At 41.7% G+C, this 24,192-nt stretch overlaps 1 protein-coding gene across 15 annotated transcripts in view; it reads left to right on the top strand.

Moving 5' to 3' along the window:
• DNM1 (dynamin 1) overlaps positions 1 to 24,192 on the top strand; it is a 224,914-nt gene that overhangs the window by 180,952 nt on the left and 19,770 nt on the right. For 9 of the 15 annotated variants that reach the window (XM_089692909.1, XM_089692905.1, XM_089692907.1 and 6 more), the window contains 3 exons: positions 6,273 to 6,443; positions 10,222 to 10,463; positions 13,329 to 13,544. In XM_089692909.1, coding sequence (XP_089549035.1) covers positions 6,273 to 6,443; positions 10,222 to 10,463; positions 13,329 to 13,544 — 629 coding nt within the window. Of the gene's footprint in view, positions 1 to 6,272; positions 6,444 to 10,221; positions 10,464 to 13,328; positions 13,545 to 15,287; positions 15,334 to 24,192 lie in introns of all 15 variants that reach the window. The other 6 variants (XR_016315379.1, XR_016315377.1, XR_016315378.1 and 3 more) reach the window with 1 other exon arrangement.

Raw genomic sequence — 24,192 nt, 5'->3', positions numbered from 1 at the left:
AGGACCTGAACCTCAAAAATGCTCTTTTGCCTGTACATAATCCTACAGACACACTCTGAACCCTTTAGAAAGCCCTGCCGTTAAGGGACAGCAACTCTGTATTAATGCTTATGGTTTTGGAATGTCCAACTCACACTTACAGTTGTGTTCAAAATAATAGCAGTCAGACATCACTAACCTGATCGATCACTGTTTTTGGTAGAAATTATATTTCTACATGGCAAATAATTTACTAGCAGGTGTAGTAGAGTAATAGAAATCCAACAGACCCAACAGTCATGACATGCATGCTGCTGATTCTGTGTAATTGAATCACTAATTGAAAGGGGCATGTTCAAAATAATAGCAGCGTGGAGTTCTATTAGTGAGGTCATTCATTCTTTGAAAAACAGGTGGCAATTATTGCCCTTTAAGGAAGGAAGGCAAAAAATGTTGTACATGCTGGTTACAGTGCATTTCTCTCTGATTCTGAGGAAAATGGGTCGTTCCAGACATTGTTCAGAAGAACAGCGTACCTTGATAAAAAAGTTGATTGGAGAGGGGAAAACATATAAAGAAGTGCAGAAAATGATAGGCTGCTCAGCTAAAATGATTGCAAATGCTTTAAAATGGCAACCAATACCTGAAACACGTAGAAGAAAGTTAAAAACTACCATTCGAATGGATAGAAGAATAGCCAAAATGGCAAGGACTCAGCCAACAATCAGCTCCAGGAAGATCAAAGTTCTAAAGTTACCTGTGAGTACTGTTACAATTAGAAGACGCCTATGTGAAGCCAAGCTATCTGCAAGAAGCCCCCGCAAAGTCCCACTGTTGAAAAAAAGACATGCTGAAGAGGTTACAATTTGCCAAAGAGCACATTGACTGGCCTAAAGAGAAATGGCGCAACATTTTGTGGACTGCTGAAAGTAAGATTGTTCTTTTTGGGTCTAGTGGCCGGAGACAGTTTGTCAGACGACCCCCAAACACTGAATTCAAGCCACAGTACACTGTGAAGACAGTGAAGCATGCTTGCGCAAGCATCATGATATGGGGATGTTTCTCATACTACGGTGTTGGGCCTATTTATCGCATACCAGGGATCATGGATCAGTTTGAATACATCAGAATACTTGAAGAGGTCATGCTGCCTTATGCTGAAGATAAAATGCTGTTGAAATGGCTGTTCCAACAAGACAACGACCCCAAACACACCAATAAACGTGCAACATCTTGGTTCCAAACCAACAAGATTGACGTTATGGAGTGGCCAGCCCAGTCCCCGGATCTTATTCCAATAGAAAACTTGTGGGGTGACATCAAAAATGCAGTTTCTGAGGCAAAACCAAGAAATAGAGAAGAACTGTGGAATGTGGTCCAATCATCCTGGGCTGAAATACCTGTTCACAGGTGCCAGAAGTTGGTTGACTCCATGCAACACAGATGTACAGCAGTTCTCAGAAACAGTGCTTATACAACTAAATATTCATTAAGTGATTCAAAGGAAAGCAAAATCTTCAAACATTTTTCAGTTTATATAGTGAATGTTTGAGTTTGTAAAGAAGAATACAAACACTGCTATTTTTTTGAACAGTCTAATATTCACTTTTCTTCTGTTTTTTTTTTTTAGAGGAACAACACAAATTTGATATATTTTTCTTCATGTTTTGATTTGGAATAGAATGTGTCGTGTTCCCAATGCATTTGTGTGTATGGAAATAAAAGCTATTTGAAGAATTCTGAGCTTTATTCACTTTTTTCAACACACTGCTATTATTTTGAACACAACTGTCAGTGCCATGCATTCCTAAAACTTTGTCCACAGAGTGTACATACGAGTGTAGGCGAATATATCTGCAAAAGGGCAAGAGTGATCAACTCAATATTAATGATGATACCCTTGGTATCAAACTTAAGTGCTATGATCTGATGTCCACAAACCTTTGGTCATATATTATATGTAGATATTAAAGGTTAAAAGAAAAAGCAGACCATACCTCTCTAAGTGCAATCCTTCAGCTTTCCTTGGTCTTTAAGCCATCATACATTAGGTAGTAATGAGATTGGCATGGGGCAACAAGAGACTACAGTGCATCCAGGAAGCATTCACAGCGCCTACCTTTTGCCACATTTTGTTACGTTACAGCCTTATTCCAAAATTAATTAAATTCATTTTTTTCCCTCAACATTCTACAAACAATACCCCATAATGACAACATGAGAGAAGTTTGTTTTGAAATCTTTTCAATTTATTAAAAATAAAAAACCTATGTATATAAGTATACAGCCTTTATATATGTATACAGCCTTTGCTCAATACTTTGTTGAAGCATCTTTAGCACCAATTACAGCCTCAAAAATCATTTTGAGTATGATGCTACAAGCTTGGCACATCTATTTTTGGGCAATTTCTTCCATTCTTCTTTGCAGTACCTCTCAAGCTCCATCAGGTTGGATGGGGAATGTCTGTGCACAGCCATTTTCAGATCTCTCCAGAGATGTTCAATCAGGTTCAAGTCTGGGCTCTGGCTGGGCCATTCCAGGACATTCATAGAGTTGGCCCGTAGCCACTCTCTTGTTATGTGGGCTGTGTGCTTAGGGTCGTTGTCCTGTTGAAAGATGAACCATCGCCCCAGTCTAAGGTCCAGGGCGCTCTGGAACAGATTTTCATCAAGGATGTCTGTACATTGCTGCATTCATCTTTCCTTTGATCTAGACTAATCTCCCAGATCCAGCCGCTGAAAACATCCCCAGGGCATGATGCTGCCACCACGCTTCACTGTAGGGATGGTATTGGCCAGGTGGTGAGTGGTGCCTGGTTTCCTTCAGACATGACGCTTGGCATTCAGGCCAAAGAGTTCAATCTTTGTTTCATCAGACCAGAGAGTTTTGTTTTTCATGCTCTGAGAGTCCCTCTCTCCAACACTCCAGGCAGGCTGCCATTTGCCTTTTACTGAGGAGTGGCTTCCGCCTGGCCACTCTACCATACAGGCCTGATTGGTGGAGTGCTGCAGAGATGGTTGTTCTTCTAGAAGGTTCTCCTCTCTCCACAAAGAAATGCTGGAGCTCTTTCAGAGTGATCATCGGGTGCTTGGTTACCTCCCTGGCTAAGGCCCTTCTCCCTCGATCGCTCATTTTGGCCGGGAGGCTTGCTCTAGGAAGATCCCTGGTGGTTCCAAACTTCTTCAATTTACGGATGATGGACGCCAATGTGCTCATTGGGACCTTCAATGCTGCAGAAATTTTTCTGTACCCTTCTCCAGATCTCTGCCTTGATACAATCCTGTCTCGGAGATCTATGGACAATTCTTTGGATGTCTTGGCTTGGTTTGTGCTCTGACATGCACTGTTAACTGTGGGATCTTATATAGACAGCTTTATGCCATTCCTAATCATGTCCAATCAACTGAATTTGCCACTGCTGGACTCCAGTCAAGTTGTGGAAACATCTCAAGGATGATCAGTGGGAACAGGATGCACCAGAGCTCAATTTTGAGCGTCATGGCAAAGGCTGTGAATACTTATGTACATGTGTTTGTTTTTTTTTTTTTTTTAATAAACTGCAAAGATTTCAAAACAAACTTTTTTTACGTTGTCATTATGGGGTATTTTTTGTAGAATGTTGAGGGAAAAAAATTAATTTAATCCATTTTGGAATACGGCTGTAACATAACAAAATGTGGCAAAAGTTAAGCGCTGTGAATACTTTCTGGATGCACTGTATATGACAAATGCTGGTCATGATAGCCAATGAGATGACTACTACCTTTTACTCCCAGATTTCCATCTCCTAGTTCCCTTCCCTGGGATGTCCATTTTTTGGTGGCTTAATATTCTAAGCCATTGGCCATTTCTTGCAAGACCCCCACTCTGTGCTCATTTTCCTGTGTCATCATTTTATAAAAACAAGAGTCAGGGACTCCTCCTTAACCACTAATTTTGGTGTTTTTCTATTTTGTCCCCTTTTGTGTGTTTTATTTTATTGTGTTGTGGCTCAATCTGGCCTCAAAGGACAAGGATAAAGTAAGTGGTGCGGTCGGCTCCAGAGGAGTCCTGATGCTCCTTCCTGCTTCTTTAACAACCTCACTTTCCTTTCTTCTTCTCCCATGAGTGGCCCCGGCTGGATGTTTTAAGGGGGGGGCTACTGTCTTCCCTCATCATTTTTTTATATCCTCAGTTTCGTCTGTCTCCGAGTCTGGTCAGAACTTTTAATTTGGGGTCTCTCCCCCTTTTCTCTCCTGGTTCTGACTTTCTCCCGAACTCTCTCCATTAACATTCTTTTTATTTTGCATGCCTGACATGAAATAGTGAAGTGAAACAGCACTGGTAGGGCCTAGGGGATCCATCTTCCCCATTGTTCTCCTCTGAATTCATATTTCCCTCTCCGGTTCATAGTGCAGTCTTAAAGAGGACCTGTGCCCAGACCATGGACACTAAAGTATTTACATATTCTTAACAATCAGCAGAGGAACTTTATAACAAGCCTTCACTGACTTCTGTATTTGTTGTCACTGTGGTGAGATTCATCCTCAAATTCACATCAAAGGCTGTAAAATTTCAGCTTCTTTCCCCCTTGCCAAGCTTTCTATTGTAAACAAAGTGCAGTATACTGTTACATGCTGACTGAAACATGACTTAAGACACTCTGATGTGATTAAGGATGAATTAGGTTTCATTCTCAACACCTATGTTAGGCTGCAACACAGTCCCAAAACAAGGACAAAGCAAACAGTCTTGTATTTCAAGTACAACTAAAGGAAGGATATATCTCGTCATTTTTTTGCCCTCTGTGTCCCATTGGGAAGATTCCCTTCATTTCCCGTCCCTTAGCCAAAACAGGAACTGAGGAAATTCTTCCTAAGTGAGGGAATCCCTGGCTGTCACCAGACTTTATGTCCCCATTGGCACACTTCCCTTCTATTTATGTTTTGACGACCAAAATTTGGGATTTTCTAATCCCTCTCTATTCTAAGAAAATTTTTGCCTGTAATACTAGTTCAGATCAGGGCTCTGCATTGATGTATGCTGGAAAAAAAATATGACACGTTGCATTTTACCACAGTTCATTACAGTCTGCAGTTGGTCAACATAAAAAGCATTTTGCTTCTTTCTGTGGGAGAAAAAAAAACACCCAGTGCAGCCCAACGTATTAAAAATCATACGACAGTACACAAAAAGGCAATGCAGCACTTACAAAAAAACAAGTTGCGCATGTGTTTATAGCATGCATCATAAATGCTGCAGAGAGAATAGGCCCCTACTCCACAGTACCTGCAACAACAAAGGTCAGTGACAACTTGTTTTATAGCATTTAATGCCTGTTTAACATATGCAAATACATTGAATGCCCATAGTCTGGACACAGGTGCAATTTAAGCTTTCCTAAAACACGCAGGTCTCCAAAAGGTGATCTGTGTTTGATTTGTTAAGCTGTTTGTATATAGTAAGATTTGACTATTGGACTATCTTCTTATTATCCAGTTAAAGTGGAAGTCTAACTTTTTTTTTTTTTTTTTGATACAATGGGGAAGAGTTAAAGTGGAATTCCAGGATTGCTCTAAGATTAAAACCGCTCCCACCCCTCTTCTGAATCCTATAGTACCTACCCTGTATAAATGAACTGCTTATACTTGCCTAGTCTCAGGGCTTCCAGACTGGTTACATGATCAGCTGCTAGCAGCCGGCTTCAGGGGAGAGGAACAACTGACAACGGATGCCTCATAATAGGCCTGTGGGTGACATCACTGCCCAGGCATTCTAGCTGTTGTCACTGCTCTCTCCTCTCCCCTGAAGCTGGCTGCTGGGGAAATCGCATGACAAGAATGTAGCGCTCTGAGAACAGGTAAGTATAAGCATCTTCCTTCTACAGGGTAAATAGTATAGGAGTCAGAAAGGGTAGGAGCAGGTTTAAGTTTAGTTTGATCAATCCTGGAATTCCAGTTTAGGTCACTAACATTGGGACAGGAAGTAATGGAAATACCCCCATTAGGGACATAGCAATTAAACCGTGACAAAGATTCCAGCACTTCCTATCTTTATCCAAACAAACCAATGTTGGCTGATTTTCCACTTTAAATGTCCACTCAAGATCTTACTTACTACAGGCGGATAAAACTTACAGGATACAGAAGTCTTGTAAACAATGTGGAAGATTCCTTCTTGCCCACTGGTGTCCTGGCTGTTTCAGTTCAATGTCAGTAACAGACTATGCCATGGACGCCGTCATGTAGTGCTCTGCCAACCATCAATCTTAAGCTTTGTATATCTTCTTTTTTTTTCTCTTGGCTTTGCAGGCTAGTGAGTCGGAGGAGAATGGATCTGACAGTTTTATGCATTCAATGGACCCTCAGTTGGAAAGACAGGTGGAGACTATCCGTAATCTTGTGGACTCTTACATGGCTATAGTCAACAAGACCATCCGGGACTTGATGCCCAAAACCATAATGCATCTTATGATTAACAATGTAAGTAATTACTTAGTGTCCTTGGGGTAGGTAAAATATATAAAACAAACTTATTCAGTTCATTTTTACAATATATGCCATTTCACCTTGTTTTGTTCTTTTTAACCACTTTCCTTCCAAAGGATTTACCCCCCCTCCTGACCAGGCTATTTTTTGTGATACAGCACTGCATTACTTTAATTGACAATTGTGTGGTCATGCAACGCTGTACATAAATGAAATGTATGTCCATTTTTTCCCACAAATAGAGATTGCTTACGGTGGTATTTGACCACTTCTGCGGTTTCTTATTTTTGTGCTTTAAACAAGAAAAGACCAACAATTTAAAAAAAAAAAAAAAAAAATTATATATATAGTTTTAACTTTTTGCCATAAAACATCCAATAAAATAATCCCAATACGTGTAAATGAATTTGTTTACGAGAACATTATAGCGTCTACAAATGGCGGTGTAGATACTGGAGTTTTTTTTTATACTAGTAATGGCGGTGATCAGCGACTTATAGCAGAACTGCGGCGGGCATTCTGACACTGGGGGGGGGGGGACTAACTGCCACTGACATCCCCTGACACTAATACAGTGATCAGTGCTAATAAAAAGAGCACTGTCAATGTACTAATGACACTGGGCAGGAAGGGGTTAACATCTGGGGCGATCAAAGGGTTAACTGTGTGTGTTTTACTTTGGAGACATGCTGTTTTGTACCTCTCTGCTGTGCAGAAAGATACAACACAACATGTCCATGCTGACAGGAGAGAGACCTATATTGTTTACACACAGGTCTCTCCCGTCAGCTTTCCTAGACGATCACCAGGTGCCGGTGGTGCAATTTCAGTTTTTTTTCCAGGTATTTACCAAAACATATTCAAGCTATAGTTATATAATGGATATGGGCTGAAAGTGCACACTGTCAGGTTTAATTTGAGGGTATGTACATCCAAAATGGAGGAAGGGTTTAGGAATTACAGCTCTTAAGAGTAGTCATCCCCCTTTTTTAAGGGACCAAAAGTAATTGGACAATTAAATATAATCATAAATAAAATGATGATTTGTAATATTTTGTTGAGAATCCTTTACTGGCAATGACTGCCTGAAGTCTGGAACCCATGGACATTACCATAGACTAGGTTTTCTCCTTGCTGATGCTTTGCCAGGCTCTAACTGCAGCTGTCTTCAGTTGTCCTTTGTTTGTGGATCTTTCTGCCTTTAGTTTTGCCTTCAGCAAGTGAAATGCATGCTTAATTGGGTTGAGATCAGGTAATTGACTCAGCCTTTGCAGAATATTCCACTTCTTTTCCTTCAAACGCTCCTGGTTTGCTTTTGCAGTGTGTTTTGGATCATTATCCATCTGTACTGTGAAGCGCCGTCCAATCAACTTTGCTGCATTTGGCTGAATCTGGGCTGACAGTAAATATCTAAACACAGCACAAACTGGCTGCTTCTGTCACATCATCAATAAACACCAATGATCCAGTGTCAATGGAAGCCATGCATGCCCATGCCATCACACTGCCTCCACCATGTTTTACAGATGATGTTGTGTGCTTTGGATCATGAGCTGTTCCAAGCCTTCTCCACATTTTTTCTTCCTGTCATTCTGGTACAGATTAATCTTAGTTTCGTCCGTCCAAAGAATGCTTTTCCAGAACTGGTCTGGCTATTTAGATGTTTTTTTGGAAAAGTCTAATCTGGCTTTTCTATTCTTCAGGATTATGAATGGTTTGCACCTTGTGGTGTACCCTCTGTATTTGCTCTCGTGAAGTCTTCTCTTGATTGTAGACTTTGACAACGATATGCCCACCTCCTGGAGAGCATCTTTTACTTGTCTGGATGTTGTGAATGTTTTTTTTTCTTTACCATAGAGAGGATCCTGCGATCATCCACCGTTGTCTTCTGTGGACGCCCATGCCTTTTTATGTTGCTGAGCTCACCAGTGCATTCCTTTCCTCAGAATGTACCAAACTGTTGATTTGGCCACTCCTAATGTTGCTGCTATCTCTCTGATGGATTTGTTTAGTTTTTGAGGCCTTACAATGACCTGTTTCACTTGCATGGACAGCTCCTTTGAACGCATGATGTAGGTTCAGCAATAGATTCCAAATGTACTGCCACACTTAGAATCAACTCCAGACCTTTTACCTGCTTAATTGATGGAGAAACAACAAAGGAGTAGCCCACACCTGGCCATGAAACACCTTTTGATTCAACTGTCCAATTACTTTTTGTCCCTTGAAAAAGGGGGGGTTGGCTACTTTTAAGAGCTGTAATTCCTAAACCCTTCCTCCGATTTGGATGTACATACCTTTAAATTAAACCTGAGAGTGCGCACTTTCAGCCCATATCCATCATATAACTAAAGCTTTAATATGTTTTGGTAAATACCTGAAAAAATCTAAAATTGTGCCTATGTCCAAATATATATGGACCTTACTGTATATCAGCAATGTGTTTGTTGTTATGAACTAAGATAGTAGCAGTGGTAGATGCCTTTCTTTGGGAAATTTAATGTATAAATCCAGATGTAGTCCTGTATATTTCCATACTGTTTGGCTGCTACCATGGCAGTGCTAGAGGGTTTTATGGGCTTGGTTTGACAGGCTAAGCTGTCACGCAGAACATCATTGTCACAACTCAAGGTAAGACTGCAAATTTGGCCTGTGGAGAAAATACAGCCAAGTGGCCATTTCTGTGGGATGAAGAAGGTATACCATGTTGCCACAGTGATTAGTCAGCATGGTGAAAGTGGTGCAATATATTGTGTATTCTGAAACACCTTTCACATCTTACAGCCTTCCTTGTGGCTCTTGGTATTCTTTCATGTGACATCTCAGAGACACTAAAGAACGTTTGTGCTGAAAGTTTTCTCACTGACAAAGAATCACAGGCTTGAACACGATGCAGTGAAAAATAAAAGACCCCATGATGTGTGAAGTAGTCCTCAGGGCTACCAGCCCAATATATCTTATTGATGAGTGGGCAAGTGACTCCTGAAGTCCTGGTTGCACCATGCTCTCCCATGAGCTAGTCTTCCTTTGTTTTTTTTCCAAAGTAGGCAAAGTCTAAAGCCAGTCATAGATGGATCGAATCTCGGTCTGTTCAGTAGGGACCAGACAAGATTCAGTCCCTCTATGGGCTGGTTGTACCAAAGTCAAGCCATCGAGCAACTTTGGTACAACCAGCCTGTTGGATTTTTTACGTAAATTACTGCTGGCGGTTCTAGCTTCTAGTGTTAATCACTGCATTCTGCTGGCCGGGAAAGCTCCATGCCAACAGAACATACTAGTGCTGCAGGAGGAATTCTCCCATCAATACTGCCTGTGTTGATGGGGGGGGGGAATTAGTGGTTTTCTTTTCTGCAACCCATGTTTGCAGGAAAGAAAATCAAATCATCTATGGCTTGTTTTATTCTCCATGAGGCATGACTTGATTCCACCCTTGAAAACTACCTACAACTTTAATGATTCGAGAAAATAAAGGCACAGATCTCCCTTGCCCCTCCCTTTTGTGCAAGATATTATCGCCTCCAAAATTGTATGCACAAAAGTAGAAGGCAGCCTCTTCCAATTTCTTAGTTTTCGGTAGGTATCATTTACCATGTGTAACCCCCTACTGAGACCTACCCAAATTCTCCACAATTTAGTCGCTTTCCTAATTAAAAAACTGATGTAAAATAAATACTGATTACCTTTCCAAGCACTTGAGAATATTAATTGAAACAGGAAATTGACACTTTTCTATAGAGGTGAAGTTATAGTAATTTCTGTTTTTTGTTTTTAGACAAAGGAGTTTATCCATTCTGAGCTTCTAGCCAATTTGTACTCATGTGGTGACCAGAATACTTTGATGGAAGAATCACTGGAACAGGCACAGCACAGGGATGAGATGCTGCGCATGTACCATGCCCTGAAAGAAGCCTTAAGTATTATCGGAGATATCAACACAACAACCATCAGCACCCCTATGCCTCCACCTGTGGATGATTCTTGGCTACAGGTGCAGAGTGTTCCAACAGGACGCAGGTAAGCAGACAGAAAATGATCTGGAAGTGAGTCATAACTCATACGGTTAACTAAAAGGCCTCCTAAATTTCAGCATATCACCATTTACAGTGGAATTTTTGGTAAACAAATTTTACTATGGTATGATTCAGCAATTTGGTCTCTGATGCAGATCCCTGTACCATACACGCCTGGTATATAGCATCTAGCCTGTAATCAGGCTACCTTTGATCACTCTTTAGATTACAGTGATTCCTATAATGCTTGGTAGCATCAAAGTGAATTTTCCCACAGAAAGTATTGTCACTCTTGTGACAGCTTCTTGATGGATCCAATGCATTTTTTTATCAAGACAAAATCTACCAGTAAACTTACGTAACAGCAGGTTCTTTAACCTTCCTGTTCCTGTAAAATGCAATAGCATCTGCATACAAAAGGTGGCAATTTACAAATAAATGATCTGCAATTTAAGTATTATAAATTGTTGCTAGAGTAGGGGTTTACTGTCAAAGTAACTTGCACTGTTGCTAGGTTTCAGACCACGTTCCAGCAACTGCAAAGAGTGGGGGGACTTTACTTTTCTTACATGGCAACTTGCAGAAATGAAATGTTCCAAAAAAGTTTAAGCTGTAGCAGGAAGAAAAGTAGATACCAGTAAACATGTTTCCCCTTTATCATAATTATGATTTGGAGACCCATAAACCCTTGAATTCAGGGGGAAGGAAGGCCCATTGCAAGGATAGATTTTGTCTAATTCCTGAAGTTAAAGTGAAAGTCCTGTCAAAACCTAACTAAATTTAAACCTCTTTCCACCCCTATTCTAAGCCTTATACTAAATACCCTGTAAAGGAAAGATGCCTACACTTACCTGCTCTGGTCCAGCGACGTGATAGGCTCCCAGAGCTGGCTTCAGTTGGGACAGCAAACAACAGATGTGCCATAGTAAGTCTATGGTCGACATCACCACCCAAGCTCTGCAGTCGCTGGCCACTAGGGATTTCACCTGACCAGACTGGAGTGCACTGAAAATCGGTAACACATTTTTTTTTATTACAGGGTGGTTAGTATAGGGCTTAGGAAAGGGGTGGGAGCAGCTTTTAGCTTAGTTAGGTTTTGACTGGACTTCCATTTTAAGCTTTAAGTTTTGTGTAGCGTTCTCATTTAAACTCTGGGGTCTATCCAGCCTTCTGTTTCTTGCCCATCCCTACAATGTTCAACCAACCTTTTAAGGGGTTGTAAACCTCAGCCATGAATTATGAACAAAACATATTCCTCTATAGTGTATACTTGTCTCAGTACAAAGTACTAAGTGTCATTTCTGTCTGCTGCCTTATTCCTCTGCTTCTGACAAGTTTTTGACACCAAGAGCAAAAAAGGGTGACAGGGGAGGGACCTCCAGCAGACTGACATCCTCAACTCTGTTCCTGTGTGGAGGGGGATGTGTCTCTTTCTTCCAATCAGCTCTCAGAGCATTCCTCACTTTGCAGTTTGTAACTTCAGCTCCCCGCCCCGTTTTTTTTGGAAGCTCAGACAAACTGTATAAATTCTGCACTGTGAACAAATGTAGAGGAGAGAAGACTGTAAAGAAACAAGTACAACGTCTGTAGGAGGATTTGTTTAATCTCCGTGTGTCACCTGAGGCCAGTCAACCACTAAAGAAAACCGATAGTGAGGAAGTAAAGAACCTTGTGAAATTGCCAGTTGCCTGGCTGTCATGTATCAACAGTTAATATAACCAGAAGTATGCAGATCAGGCGTTTTGACTTCACTTCCCTGATCTCTGTGCATGTCCCTGATTATTGACTCAGAAAGCATTAACCACCCCCCGCCCGCCATATGACGGACGCAAGGTGGGAGGTCGTCATATGACGTCCTCCCATTCTACCCGCACAAGCGCGGCTCCCGGAGTGCGGCGATCGGCGGTGCGCTGTGTCCCTTGGACACAGCGGATCACCGATCCATGGAAAAGAGCCGAAGATGTTGGCTCGGTCATGTGATCAGCTGTGTCCAATCACAGCTGATCACATGTAAACAGGGAAATGCCGGTTATCGGCATTTCTGTCCTCTCGAGCGGTCACGCTGACAGCTCGAGAGGAGAGGAGAACCGGTAATCGGCATTCCGCGGAGGGGACATGTACACTGATCAGAGCACTGCTGATCAGTGTGCCCTGATTATCAGTGTAGCCCCAGCAGTGCCATCTGCCAGTGCCCATCAATGCCACATATCAGTGCCTACCAGTGCACATCAATGCCACATATCAGTGCCCATCTGAGCTGCTTTTGTGTCGCCCATCAGTGCCAGTCAGTGCCGCCTAACAGTGCCATATATCAGTGCTGCCTTTCAGTGCCCATCAGTGATGCCTGTCAATGCTCATCAGTGCCTCCTCATCAGTGCCACCTATCAGTGCCCATCACTGCACCCTCATTAGCACACATCAGTGAAGGAGAAAAATCACTTATTTACAAAATTTAATAACAGAAACTAAGAAACAATTTTTTTTTTCCAAAATTTTCTGTGGTTTTTGCTTTGTTTAAAAAAAAATAAAAAAACCCAGAGGTGATTAAATACCATCAAAATAAAGCTCTGTCACAAAAAAATGATAAAAATGTAATATGGGTACAGTGTTGCATGACCGCGCAATTGTCATTCAAAGTGCAACAGCGCTGGAAATTGGCCTGGGCAGGAAGGGGGTATAAGTGCCCTGTAGGCTTGTGGTTAAAGTTAATGGATCATTACAGCCAGGCAACCAGCATTTTTAGAAAGGGGTCAACAATGACAGTCTCAAAATTTCAATCAGTAAAATTTTCCTTTACCAATGTGTTTTACTATTGCTAAGCTTATGCCATCTACTACCACTCAAACTGATATTGCTTGTTCTTCTTTAGGTCTCCCACATCAAGTCCTACCCCACAGAGGAGGGCACCTGCTGTTCCCCCAGCCAGACCTGGCTCTCGAGGACCAGCTCCAGGACCACCACCACCTGGCACCACGCTTGGTAGTGCACCACCAGTCCCCTCCAGGCCTGGGGCTTCCCCTGACCCATTCGGTCCCCCCCCTCAAATTCCTTCAAGACCTAACCGTGCCCCTCCTGGTGTCCCTAGGTAAGTCTGTCTAAACATTGAGGAAAGGGATGAACCTGAGTGCTAACACCTTCGAATGGTGTGTAAAAATTCTGATTTTAAGGCCCATGGCTAGGTGCTAAACAAGAATTTAGGGTCCATAGGGACTTCTGGCATTTACATTTCCAAAAACTGAAAATACAGTACTACTTCCATTGTAATCATAAAATAGCTCTGTTCTGGGCCTGCTCATGGATACATCACTAATTTATCAATTATATCTGTCACTAAATCTAAAACATGTGTTGGTTTATATAAAAGCGTTTTTAAATAATCACATGACGCTGTATGATTTTTACATGAAACAGCTGACTTCCTATCCAGTAATCCTATTGGAGGACACTGCAGTCAGCATCTTCTCAGCCTCTCAGAGCCTGGTGTGGCTGCACAGATAAAACGATATTTCAGGCAGAAATATCTGAAATTCTGGAAACTCTTAAGTACCTGACTATACTTTCAATATCTTGTTTACAAAAGGCAACTTTTGTTTTAGGTTTAGTGGCCCTTTAACTATATTAACTGCTGTGATTTCTTTTTAACCCTAAATTCACACTTTTGCACAAGGTCCAGGTTAAGTGTGTTAAATGCTTTCATAGTATGGGAATGCTTGTTGCCCTCTAAGAAAGCAGCGCTTCTCATAGTACAGAAAATATCACTTTTGGTGCTAATGCTCTCCTATTTGACAGGTACACAGTGTGGATACTACTATGGAAGCATTTAACACTTTCAGAATGTATTTTGTTCCACGTTTCTCTTTTTAGACTGCATGCTTTCAGACTTTCCTAATAGAAGAGAATGCCATTAAAGGGTCAGACCATCCAAAACTGATTTGTAAAGTATTGATGAACACTGCTGAATCTGACTAGATAATTGAATTTTCAAAGACTCTGAAATGCCTAGATCCCATACATAATGAAGTCTCCCTTCTTTTACTTAGGAGACCGCATTTATCTCAAAGGGTCAAGTTTTCACCAAGGGGAAATAAACTGATAAAAATGGAAACTGAACACGGCAAGTTAATCTTACCAGTTAGACAGCCCTTGCTCCTTTTCAGGGCACTTTGCTTTTCATTCAGGATATCTGGTCAGCAGGTAAATTAACCAATCAGTACCCTGTCTTTATTAAGATGGAACAGTGCCTGTCCTTATGGCTGCCCTGCATCCGTATTAGCACAGATACCCATATTTGGCCTTGCATGGTGCTGGCCCTTATGGCTTCCCTGCATCCTTAGTGACACAATCGCCCATATTGGACTTGCATGGTGCCTGTCCTTATGGCTGCCCTGCATCCTTAGTCATACAACTACCCATATTTGGACTTCCTGACAATTTCCATATTTAGAAAAAAAGTAGTAGTATAGTGAGGGGTAGGGATCTAGAACTATGAGCTTCTCAAAAATAGTGTCCAGAAGCTGGAGGGGAGGATTGGCTAAAACCTACCTTTAACAAATCTGTATGATCCACTGTTTATTTTAGTTTTTGCAGGTCAGAAAATGTATCCCTAGATGTAAGCAGAGCTGGATCAAATCTTGGGGGGGGGTCACATAATAAATGCTTCTTAAAAAAAAAAAAGCATGTCTATTCTTGGTGATTATAAGCCAGTGGCCATTTCAGCTTGCCAGCACCTACCCAAAACTGCAATATCACTTTTGGTTGGGCTGACCCTTTAATTAATAGTTGTCAGACTCACCTTTTTTAATGATTAAGCCTCCTTTGTTTATTAAAGGAAATCGTGAAGGTGGCCACTTACTGTAGTCCCATGATGAAAGCAGGTAGGAATGGTTCACCCAAGTTAAATTCCTATTTCTTTGCTTGCAGTCCTCACATTTTAACAAATGTGAATTGTCTAACACCACTATATTAACATGCCATTGAGTTCAAAATACACAACTAACCCTGTATGAAAGGGCATCTTACATCATTCACAATTGTTTCAAACCATGACAGTTAAAGATACATATAAAAATGTTAATGTAAATTGCATGCAGCATTATGTATGAATGCATGATGTCAGTTCACTAGGATCCAGAAAAGCACCTTCTCTCCATCTGGCCACATTACTAAGACATTATCCCAAAAGCAGCTCAGTGACATCAATGTGCTTTCTCCCATGATGAATCATCATCAGTGGTCTGCCTTGAACTTAAGGAACCTTCTATAGAACCCACCATTCTGGATTGTATCAATATGTTGTACAACATTTCTAAATGAAAGAGATGTCTGGATCCACAAAGACGAACAGACAGAATGTGAAGCAGATGTGCAAGGCAACCAATCTGCTTCTGGCTTTCGTTTTCAAAGCTTAACTGGACAAGTTAAGGCTAGAAGCTAATTGGCTGCCATGCTCAGCTGTTCCAGATTATGCCTGCTCCAGTTTTAGTAAAATGTCTCTCCTTCACCCAGGGCAGTCTCTCTCCAGGGCCATAGCTTTCCTTCTCTCTCTCTTAATCCAGGACATTCTCTCTTTTTGCTTTATCGAGGCCAGTCTGCTTCTTATTTCACAGGGCAGTCTATCTCTCCCCTCCATGACAGGTCTGTCCAGCTGTCTCGCCAAGGCAAGATTTCTGTCTGTTTCCTGGGCCGTCTTTCTATCCTTCTCTTCAGAGCAGTCTCTAGCCTGCTAACCAGGGAGGTGTCTTTATCTCTTCATCTCTTGTTAGGGAATTCTCTCTAGCCTCCTAACCAGGGCAGTGTCTACCTCTCCCTTTCTTGGCAGGCTGTCTCTGTCTTTCTCTTTAAGGAAATCTCTGTCTTTCTTTTTAGAGCAATTCTTCTGTCCTTTTCTTCAGGAAAGTCTCTTCATAAGTTGTTAACAGGGCATTTGCAATGCTCTTCCTAAGCCTGCTAACTATGCAGCCCGCTGATTTGTGCATTACAGCAAGCCCTTTGTACTGAAAACTACAAAACTATGTAGCACATGTACAAAATGAAGGCCAATGTAAAGACACCCCCAATGTTCTCTGAGAGGATCGCAGCACCCCTGTACCATAGATGCTCTTCCATCAGTTGATATGAGTAGATCCTAGTGAACTGGCTGCTTACAAATTTTTTGCACATAAAATTACTGTCTCTGTAGGGTTTCCTGCAGTGTCCTTCAATGGTGCTACCGAAAGGAATTAGAACAAAGTCTTAATATGACTTGTTAGTCATAATTATCTTTTTTTAATATGAATTTTTAAAAAATGTTTTAGTGTTTAGAGCTGGACAGTAAAGAATCCTCCCCCCCTGCCAGGGCTGACATCCTCAAAATGGAGCCTGATATGAATAGGTTAGCAGAAAACAGGAGTGTCCACAGGTTGTTCCACTGGTTGAGGAGACTTCCATAGCCCCAGTGGAAGGGCTGATCCTAATATATGGCTATGTGAGATCATTGTAGCGCCTATCAGGGATCTTGCCTCTACCCATGGCCATTTTCTGTCTTCTTCTATACATGCTTGGAAAACAACACAAGAAAGCATCATGTGTGTACAGACCTGAGATGTGACGTTTCAAATGCTGCTTGAAGAGGTGTGGACCCTAAGACTCCATTCACACGTGAGCGATTTGTAGCTTGAAGCTCCAAAAATGCTCAAACATAAAAAAATTTATTTTTCTCTATGGTGCCTGTTCATGCGATCAGGTGTGGAAAAGCACCATAGATAACAATTGATTTTTTTTAAGTTTGAGCGTTTTAGGAGCCTCGAGCTTCAAGCTACAAATCGTGTGAATACAGTCTTAGGCTCCAAACTTCAAGCAGCATTTGAAACCTCACATCTCAGGTCTGTAAACACATGATGCTTTCTTGTGTTGTTTTCCAAGCGTTTATAGAAGCAGGAGGCAGAAAATGGCCATGGGTAAAGGCAAGATCTCAGTTAATGACAGCACTAATGGCAGTAGGCAGAGGATGGGTCTACATGGCAAGCTCTGTCTAGTGCCATCAATATTAGGTGCTATAATTATCTCACATAGCCGTATATTCATAGAAGAATCACTTCTACAAGTGGCATTGTGCAGATGCCTTGACATCAATTGCCGCAATTATATTTCCTTTGTGTACTGTTTTTCAGTTTAGCTATCAGCTTTCTCTCGTCTCTCTGGGTAATGATAATAGGTGAAGATAAGGTATAATTTCACTGTATAATCAGAAATGTGTGATATTTATATCTATTGTTTCTTAAAGCCAGTTAACCTGTGACAATTCTCCTCAGATCTAAGATTCTGTTTCGTATATACAGCAGGGAGCATTTTCATATCACAAGATGTCATGGTCATTTCTGTGCAGGTTTGCATGTTGGCGCATTGCGTGTCACAGTATCCATGCTGCCTCACCTCTGTGCTTTCCTCATTACATCCTCTTTTCATTAATGACTTTTACTTGTACTGCATCTTCTCAATTCTATATACCTTTCCTTTACCTTCCCTTCTGATATATGGCAGTGGTTGCAGCCTTTGCTTTAAAGAGTTACATCTCCCTCCCAAGTCTCTCCTAGCCTTAGTCTACTCTAAAGGATGAGTATGACAGTTGTTCCCATCGTGATTGGAAGTGAGAATCTCTTGGGAGGCAGCACCTTCTAGGGTTACCTTTAGAGTCAAATCTGATCACTGGATCCTCCTTCTGTCCCTGGATCTAATGGACAGTATAATAGGAGCAAAGAACCTACACCTTTGACCTATGTTCTGTTTCATGATTAAAAAAAAAATGTTGGATTTCTAATTCAGTACATAGAGTGAATGGGTTAAGTACTGTGGGAAACACTGTACTTGTCACACTTTTCTCAGTAGTAGTATTCAAACCTTTAATGTGCCCAATTGCATTTGAGGGGGAGAGCTTAGCATGGTCGGGCAGTAAGGGTTTGGAAGGGACCAACAGGTAATTTGCCCTGTGACAATACAGCTCTGTAGATGAGCTCAGGGCAAACTATCACAGAATGCACATATTTTAGGTCATCGTATAGTTGAAATAAAAACTGCCAGTGCACCTCATGGGAACCAGCACAATTGTTTCTTTCCTGCACTGGAAGAATGACAACATTAAACTGCTGTGGAGCAACACGGGACATTATTCTTAAAACGTATCTGTAGCAAAAACCTTTTGTATATTAAATTTGGGATGAGTGAGGAAGGATTGGGGACTCCAGACAAGGCTCCAGAGATTTTCCCTTACTTTCTGTTCTGGGGACAACCTTTTACCAGACAGGAAGCTAGGGAAAATCGTCAATGAGGAAGCAAAACAAAAAACTGACATGGGTTCTATTCCCCTACTTTTAAAGCAGCATTAAACCCAAAAGCAAGCATTTGTCATATTGCAGCATGTCAGTTCTTAGGTATGGTAGCTGCATTAATGTTTCTTAGGCTTGTTTTCTTCCATTTTCATCTGGTGATCCAGTCAGTAAGTCTGTTATTTTTCAAAAGAACAAGTTCTCTTTTAGTTACAGGGATGAGACAAACCATTTAACATTGGCAAGAGTGTTTACAATGATCAGGTTTCATATTTTTTTAATCTTTTATCCCACAAGGAAAAAAAAATATTTACTGTAACTGTATTAGCTGGAGTTTGGCTTCAACATGTTAGTGTATTTAAATTTGCTAGTGCCTCTAACACACTCCTCTCCAGACTGTCAATTCTGCAGACAAAACCTCCCCCATGTGCTCCTTCATCAAAAGTGGAGGCATTCTAATAGGAGGTGGTGTATTATTGGCCAGATCACCATGGTCATGGGGGGGGGGGGGGAACCTAAAAAGAAAACTAAGGCAACCACCCAATCAAAGGATTGGTAAGCTGGAATATATTAATTTAAAATTTTGTGTTTGTTAGTGTTGGAAACTTTCCTTTTCTTCCTGTCTGGGGAAAAGGTTTTCCTGCAGGCCAGTGTGGAAGGGGAAATCTCTCCAACAGAGTCCCAGACAGCAGTAGAACCTGATGGGGTTTAATGCTTCCCCATTCTATCCAAAACTAAAATAAAGAGTTTAGGCTGTAGCTACTTTAAAGGAGAAGTACAGCCAATTATCTATCTCCTATTTCTCCTGTGGATCACAGGACTGCATTTCGACCTGCACTCCTGTGACCAGTTTTCAGCTGACATTGGGCTGAAGCCTGCTTTTGGCTGACATCACTCAGCCGGTCCAGGCTAAGGAAAAATCCTGACTTCAAAGTCGGGATCCACCCCAGAGTCTGGAGCAGCACCTAGTTCAGCCTCTCAGCAAGCCGCTGAAAGCCTGAGACAACCGTTCCCTCCTCCACAGCCCAGCGCTCCAATGAGTGCGAGGGGGGAGGGGGCAGAGCAGACACCAGTGACTGACAATCACCACTCTCTGCTTAGAGCAGCTGTGAGAGATCAGCGGTCTTGTGAGCCTTGAGTTCTCTCCCTTAAAGCCGGTGGGGGACAGATGCAGCATTGGACCAATGCTACGTCCACCTAGGTAAATATAAATGGGGGAAAAAAAGTTCTCAGCTACCAAGTGTGCCAGATTCTCAATACTGTTTTCTCCTGTATCTTGTATATAGAATGAGGTTCATTATTCACACCTAGACCATCTGTGATCATGGTGACATTTCCTGTCACAAATCCTCTAGGGGATTTGTGTTCAAGTTCTGTGCTGATGAAAGCTTTACACACATGTAACTTGGAATTTACTTTTTTATTTTCTCATATTTTCAATTCCCTGCTTCTAAGCCTCTAGTCCAGATGTTGGTAAAGTAGCTAGATAATTACAACTCATTCAATGTTGAGTTCTATAGCAGCCATATCTATTTCTGTAACCTAGAAAAACAGACATTGGCAGTTTGAGGCCCCAGCATGAAAAAGGTTGATTACACCACAAAAGATACAGAGCTCTCACCAGTAGAGTGCCTTTGACATTCTCTAGTATGGCTGTTTAACGGTGCTTCTGACCCTTAAAGCCCAAAGTCAAATAGGATGTGTCCCTTGTGCCGATGCCTCTTCTGTAATGGCATCCTTCTCTATCCATGCCCCCATCACCGCCACTGTAATCCTCCGGTGCGGGGGAGTGGAGAACGGGGCAGGTGGGGTTTAATCGAACTGTGGGAGCTGTCACATGCTGTCATCAAGAGTATCCAACTATGCTTGCCCTTTCCTCACAGCTGCTTCATTCATAGAAGCTGTACTACAGGAAATTGTCTTATGGCACACCTGCAGTCCTCATGGTATCAAAAACTTGCTAGGGTCAGAGTTCTAAAAAGTGCAAAAAAAAAAAAAGGTCAATTGTTTCCATAGTGTGGAATGAGCAATTACCATGGTAATGCAGTCAGCATACGTTTCTCATTTCTTACCCAAACTCTCAGAACATCACAATAATGTTGGCTATAGACACCACAATTAATTAGTTCATATCAGATCTCTTTAAATGATCTTTCAAAACCACAAATATAATTTATCCTGATTATACTCATAAATATACAATAGTTTGTTACAATGATTGTTTTGATGAAAAAATTGTATCTTTCAGAAACGGATTGTGCTAGAACGGTGGTCTCCAACTGTGACCCTTTACTTGTCTCTAGCAGGCCCTTGAGGTGCTATTCCTGCCAAAGCTACAAGGCACTCTTCCCTTCAGTGACAACAGCAGTGGGGCACTATTCCTCCCAATGACACCAGCAGTGGGGCACCATTCTTCCCACTGATGCATCACTAATCCTTACCTTAATACCAACAATGGGTCACTATTCCTCCCACTGATACCAGTGATGGAGCATTTACTACCCCCACTGGCCACAGTCCGGCCCCTCAAAATCTGAAGTACAGTAAACTGGCCCTTTGTTTGGAAAGTTTGAAGACCCCTAAATTAGAAGATCATACTGATCCACAAATAATTGTCATCAAGCTGACTGATTTTTCAAAAGAATTAGTTGCCTAATTTGGCCAAACTGATCTGTTGTCTGAAAAGATGGTGTTCGGATGAAACAGAATTTAAAAGGATCAGATCTACAGTTATTTAAAGGATAGGTTCACCGGTTTTAGGGTGGAGCATATAACATATGTTCCCGCTGCCACCCACCACCACCCCCTCCCTCTGACAGATAATACAGGCAGACTTCTCCTTGTAATATCTGTCAAATTTGAAAAGAGCTCGGCCGTGTCATTCACAGACTTCACAAATGAATAAACTGCAAGTCCTGGCTGTTACATAGTTAGTCTGGCTGAAAAAAGACAAAAGTCCATCAAGTTTAACCATTAAAAAAAAAAATAAAGTTATAATCCTATACCTACAGTTGATCCAGAGGAAGGGAAAAAAAACCCAGCAAGGCATGTTCCAATTTGCTCCTGCAGGGAAAAAAATTCCTTCCTGATCCCCCTGTGAGCTTGTAGTTTTCAATGAACTACCACGGCGCTGTAGTAGTTCATTTTAGCTTCCTGACAGAATATCTGCTTGCTTGTACATCCCGTATGGGCAAGCAGATATTCTGACAGGTCTGCAGGAGACCTGCATGGCATCAGTGATCTACTGATCCTTGGTGCAATGCTTTCCAGGCTCCTGTAGGCAAAAATAATAAATGCATATTTTTTTTTACCTGCAAGAAAATGTGCATTTATTATTTTTGTCTAAGGGCTCATGTACACGGGGCGTTTGGAAAACTCTTCTGAACAATGAAATCTGACTGTTGGAAAACGTAGGTTAAAAAATGTCAGTTTTGCTGTGTTTGCATAACATGTTTATGTACTTTGCGCTTAGAAGCTTTTTAAATAACCTCAGGAGACCCCAAAGCACCCCCCCCCCATGTTGAGGGCATGTGGCCTGGTATGGTTCGGGGGGGGGAGTGGGGGGCTCTCGCTCGCCCTCCCCCCCTCCCTTTCCTGACCTGCATGCTCTGATAAGGGTCTGGTATGGATTTGGGGGGGGGCCCCACACCATTTTTTTTTTTTAATTTTGGTGTGGGGCTTCCCCTCAAAATCCATACCAGACCCTAAGGGTTTAGTATGGATAAAGGGGGGGACCCCACGCCGGTTTTTTAAATTATTATTTAATTGCCGGCAATTCTTTCTTTTACATTCAGCTGTCAGTGGGAACCCCTCTGACAGCTGAAACATGATGCATGCTTTTCACTACTAAAATTCTGCATGACTTGATAAAATCATGCGGTATTTTAGTAGCCTTTTTTTAGTGGATTCAAATGGGTTTTTTTTTTAAATGCTATGCGGTATCCTACCGCATACTTGAATGCGGTACAATACTGCTTAGTGAATTGTGCCCTGGATATGGACCTGTCAAAAACAGCTTCTAAGCGTGGTTAGCCACGTTTACAAACGTTTTGCATTTGAAACGCTGATAAAATCTACTGCTGAACGCAAGTTTTCTGCGTTCAAAAAAACGACTGCAAACTCAACTGCCTGTAAACGTCGATGTGTACATGGACACATAGGAAAACATTAGGATGAGTTCAGGGGCTGCTGAAAAAAACGCTGAACAGCTCCTGAACGTGAGTTTATAAGCTGCAGTGTACATAAGCCCTAAAAGGTGAACTTACCCTTTAATACTACCTGTATGTCTAAAGCTAGATTTTCCTCCAGAACCTATCATTTCTTTTTGATGAGAACAATTGTTTATTGATCAAATCATCTAGTAGTACAATCCTTACTGAATGCAATGATCTTTTTCTCAAAAACATTGCTATATCAAACTATCATTTTGTTTTATATGTGGTCAACCTAATTAGTATTGAACTCTTTCATGATCTCTGTAAGGCCATATCCAAAACAGATATAGCCTGGTGTTAAAGAACAAGGCTTAAAGGCTAAGTTCACCTTTTTCAAAACAGTGGATATGCAGACAAGGGGCCCAAGTATGTTGAGAGAAAATAAAAAAAGAGCAGCTTTAAAAAAAAAATATTGACTAATGTACATGCCATACTCTTAGGCCATTTGTGGCACACTCGAAGCCTGGACGAAAAACTTCCATATAGTTATCAGGTACGGCGCTTACAGTAGTGAATATTTCTTAATTGTACAGTACAGGACACAGGCTCATTTAAGTGTTAACCATGGGTTATATACAGCCACCTACAGGTGACTGGACACTAGAAAACAGAATTGTGGGAAAGCCTGTATAATCACTCCCACTTCCAGCATTCGCTAGTGTTTTCGTAATGTCCTTAGGTAAAGGATGACCTCTCTCTACTGAGAGCAGATTTCTGGCTTATAATACCCAATTCTGCCTGGAAGATTGAGAAGATTACTTGCTGATCTTTAAACTGATAAATCTTTCTCAATCCAGCTGTTCCCACAGCCATTGTTGCTACTGACCGCAGGTTCAGGCCTAGCTTTGGAGACTGTACCTGGACCCAATATTTAGACGTGGGCTGACCTGTAATGTTGCCTCCAGCACTGAACCCTGTGTTTGGTACTCAACCTTGGGACAGCAGTACATCATTGTGCAGTTAGCTGCAGGGTGCTCTACAGGTCCAGGGCAGTGGCAGTCTGGATCTGTGTGACGTACACTCTAAATACCCCCTCCATGTAGGAGAAGGAATGCCCTCCCAAAACAGGCAAAGTGGGGAGTTTCCACTTGGTGGTACTTCCCTGAGAAGGAGCCCAGAGCCCTGGAGTTGTGAGTCTGAGGCTATTTCCCTTCTTTGTGGGATCCAGTACCCCCCCCCCCCCCCCCAACAGCTCCCCTTCTCTATTCCTTGGGGTAGT

The sequence above is a fragment of the Staurois parvus genome, unplaced genomic scaffold (assembly GCF_062004578.1).
Source record: "Staurois parvus isolate SC_StPar_1 unplaced genomic scaffold, SC_StPar_1.0 ptg000608l, whole genome shotgun sequence".
Taxonomy (NCBI): Eukaryota; Metazoa; Chordata; class Amphibia; order Anura; family Ranidae; genus Staurois; species Staurois parvus.
Note: the sequence above shows the minus strand (reverse complement) of the source record. Positions and strands in the feature narration are given on the sequence as shown.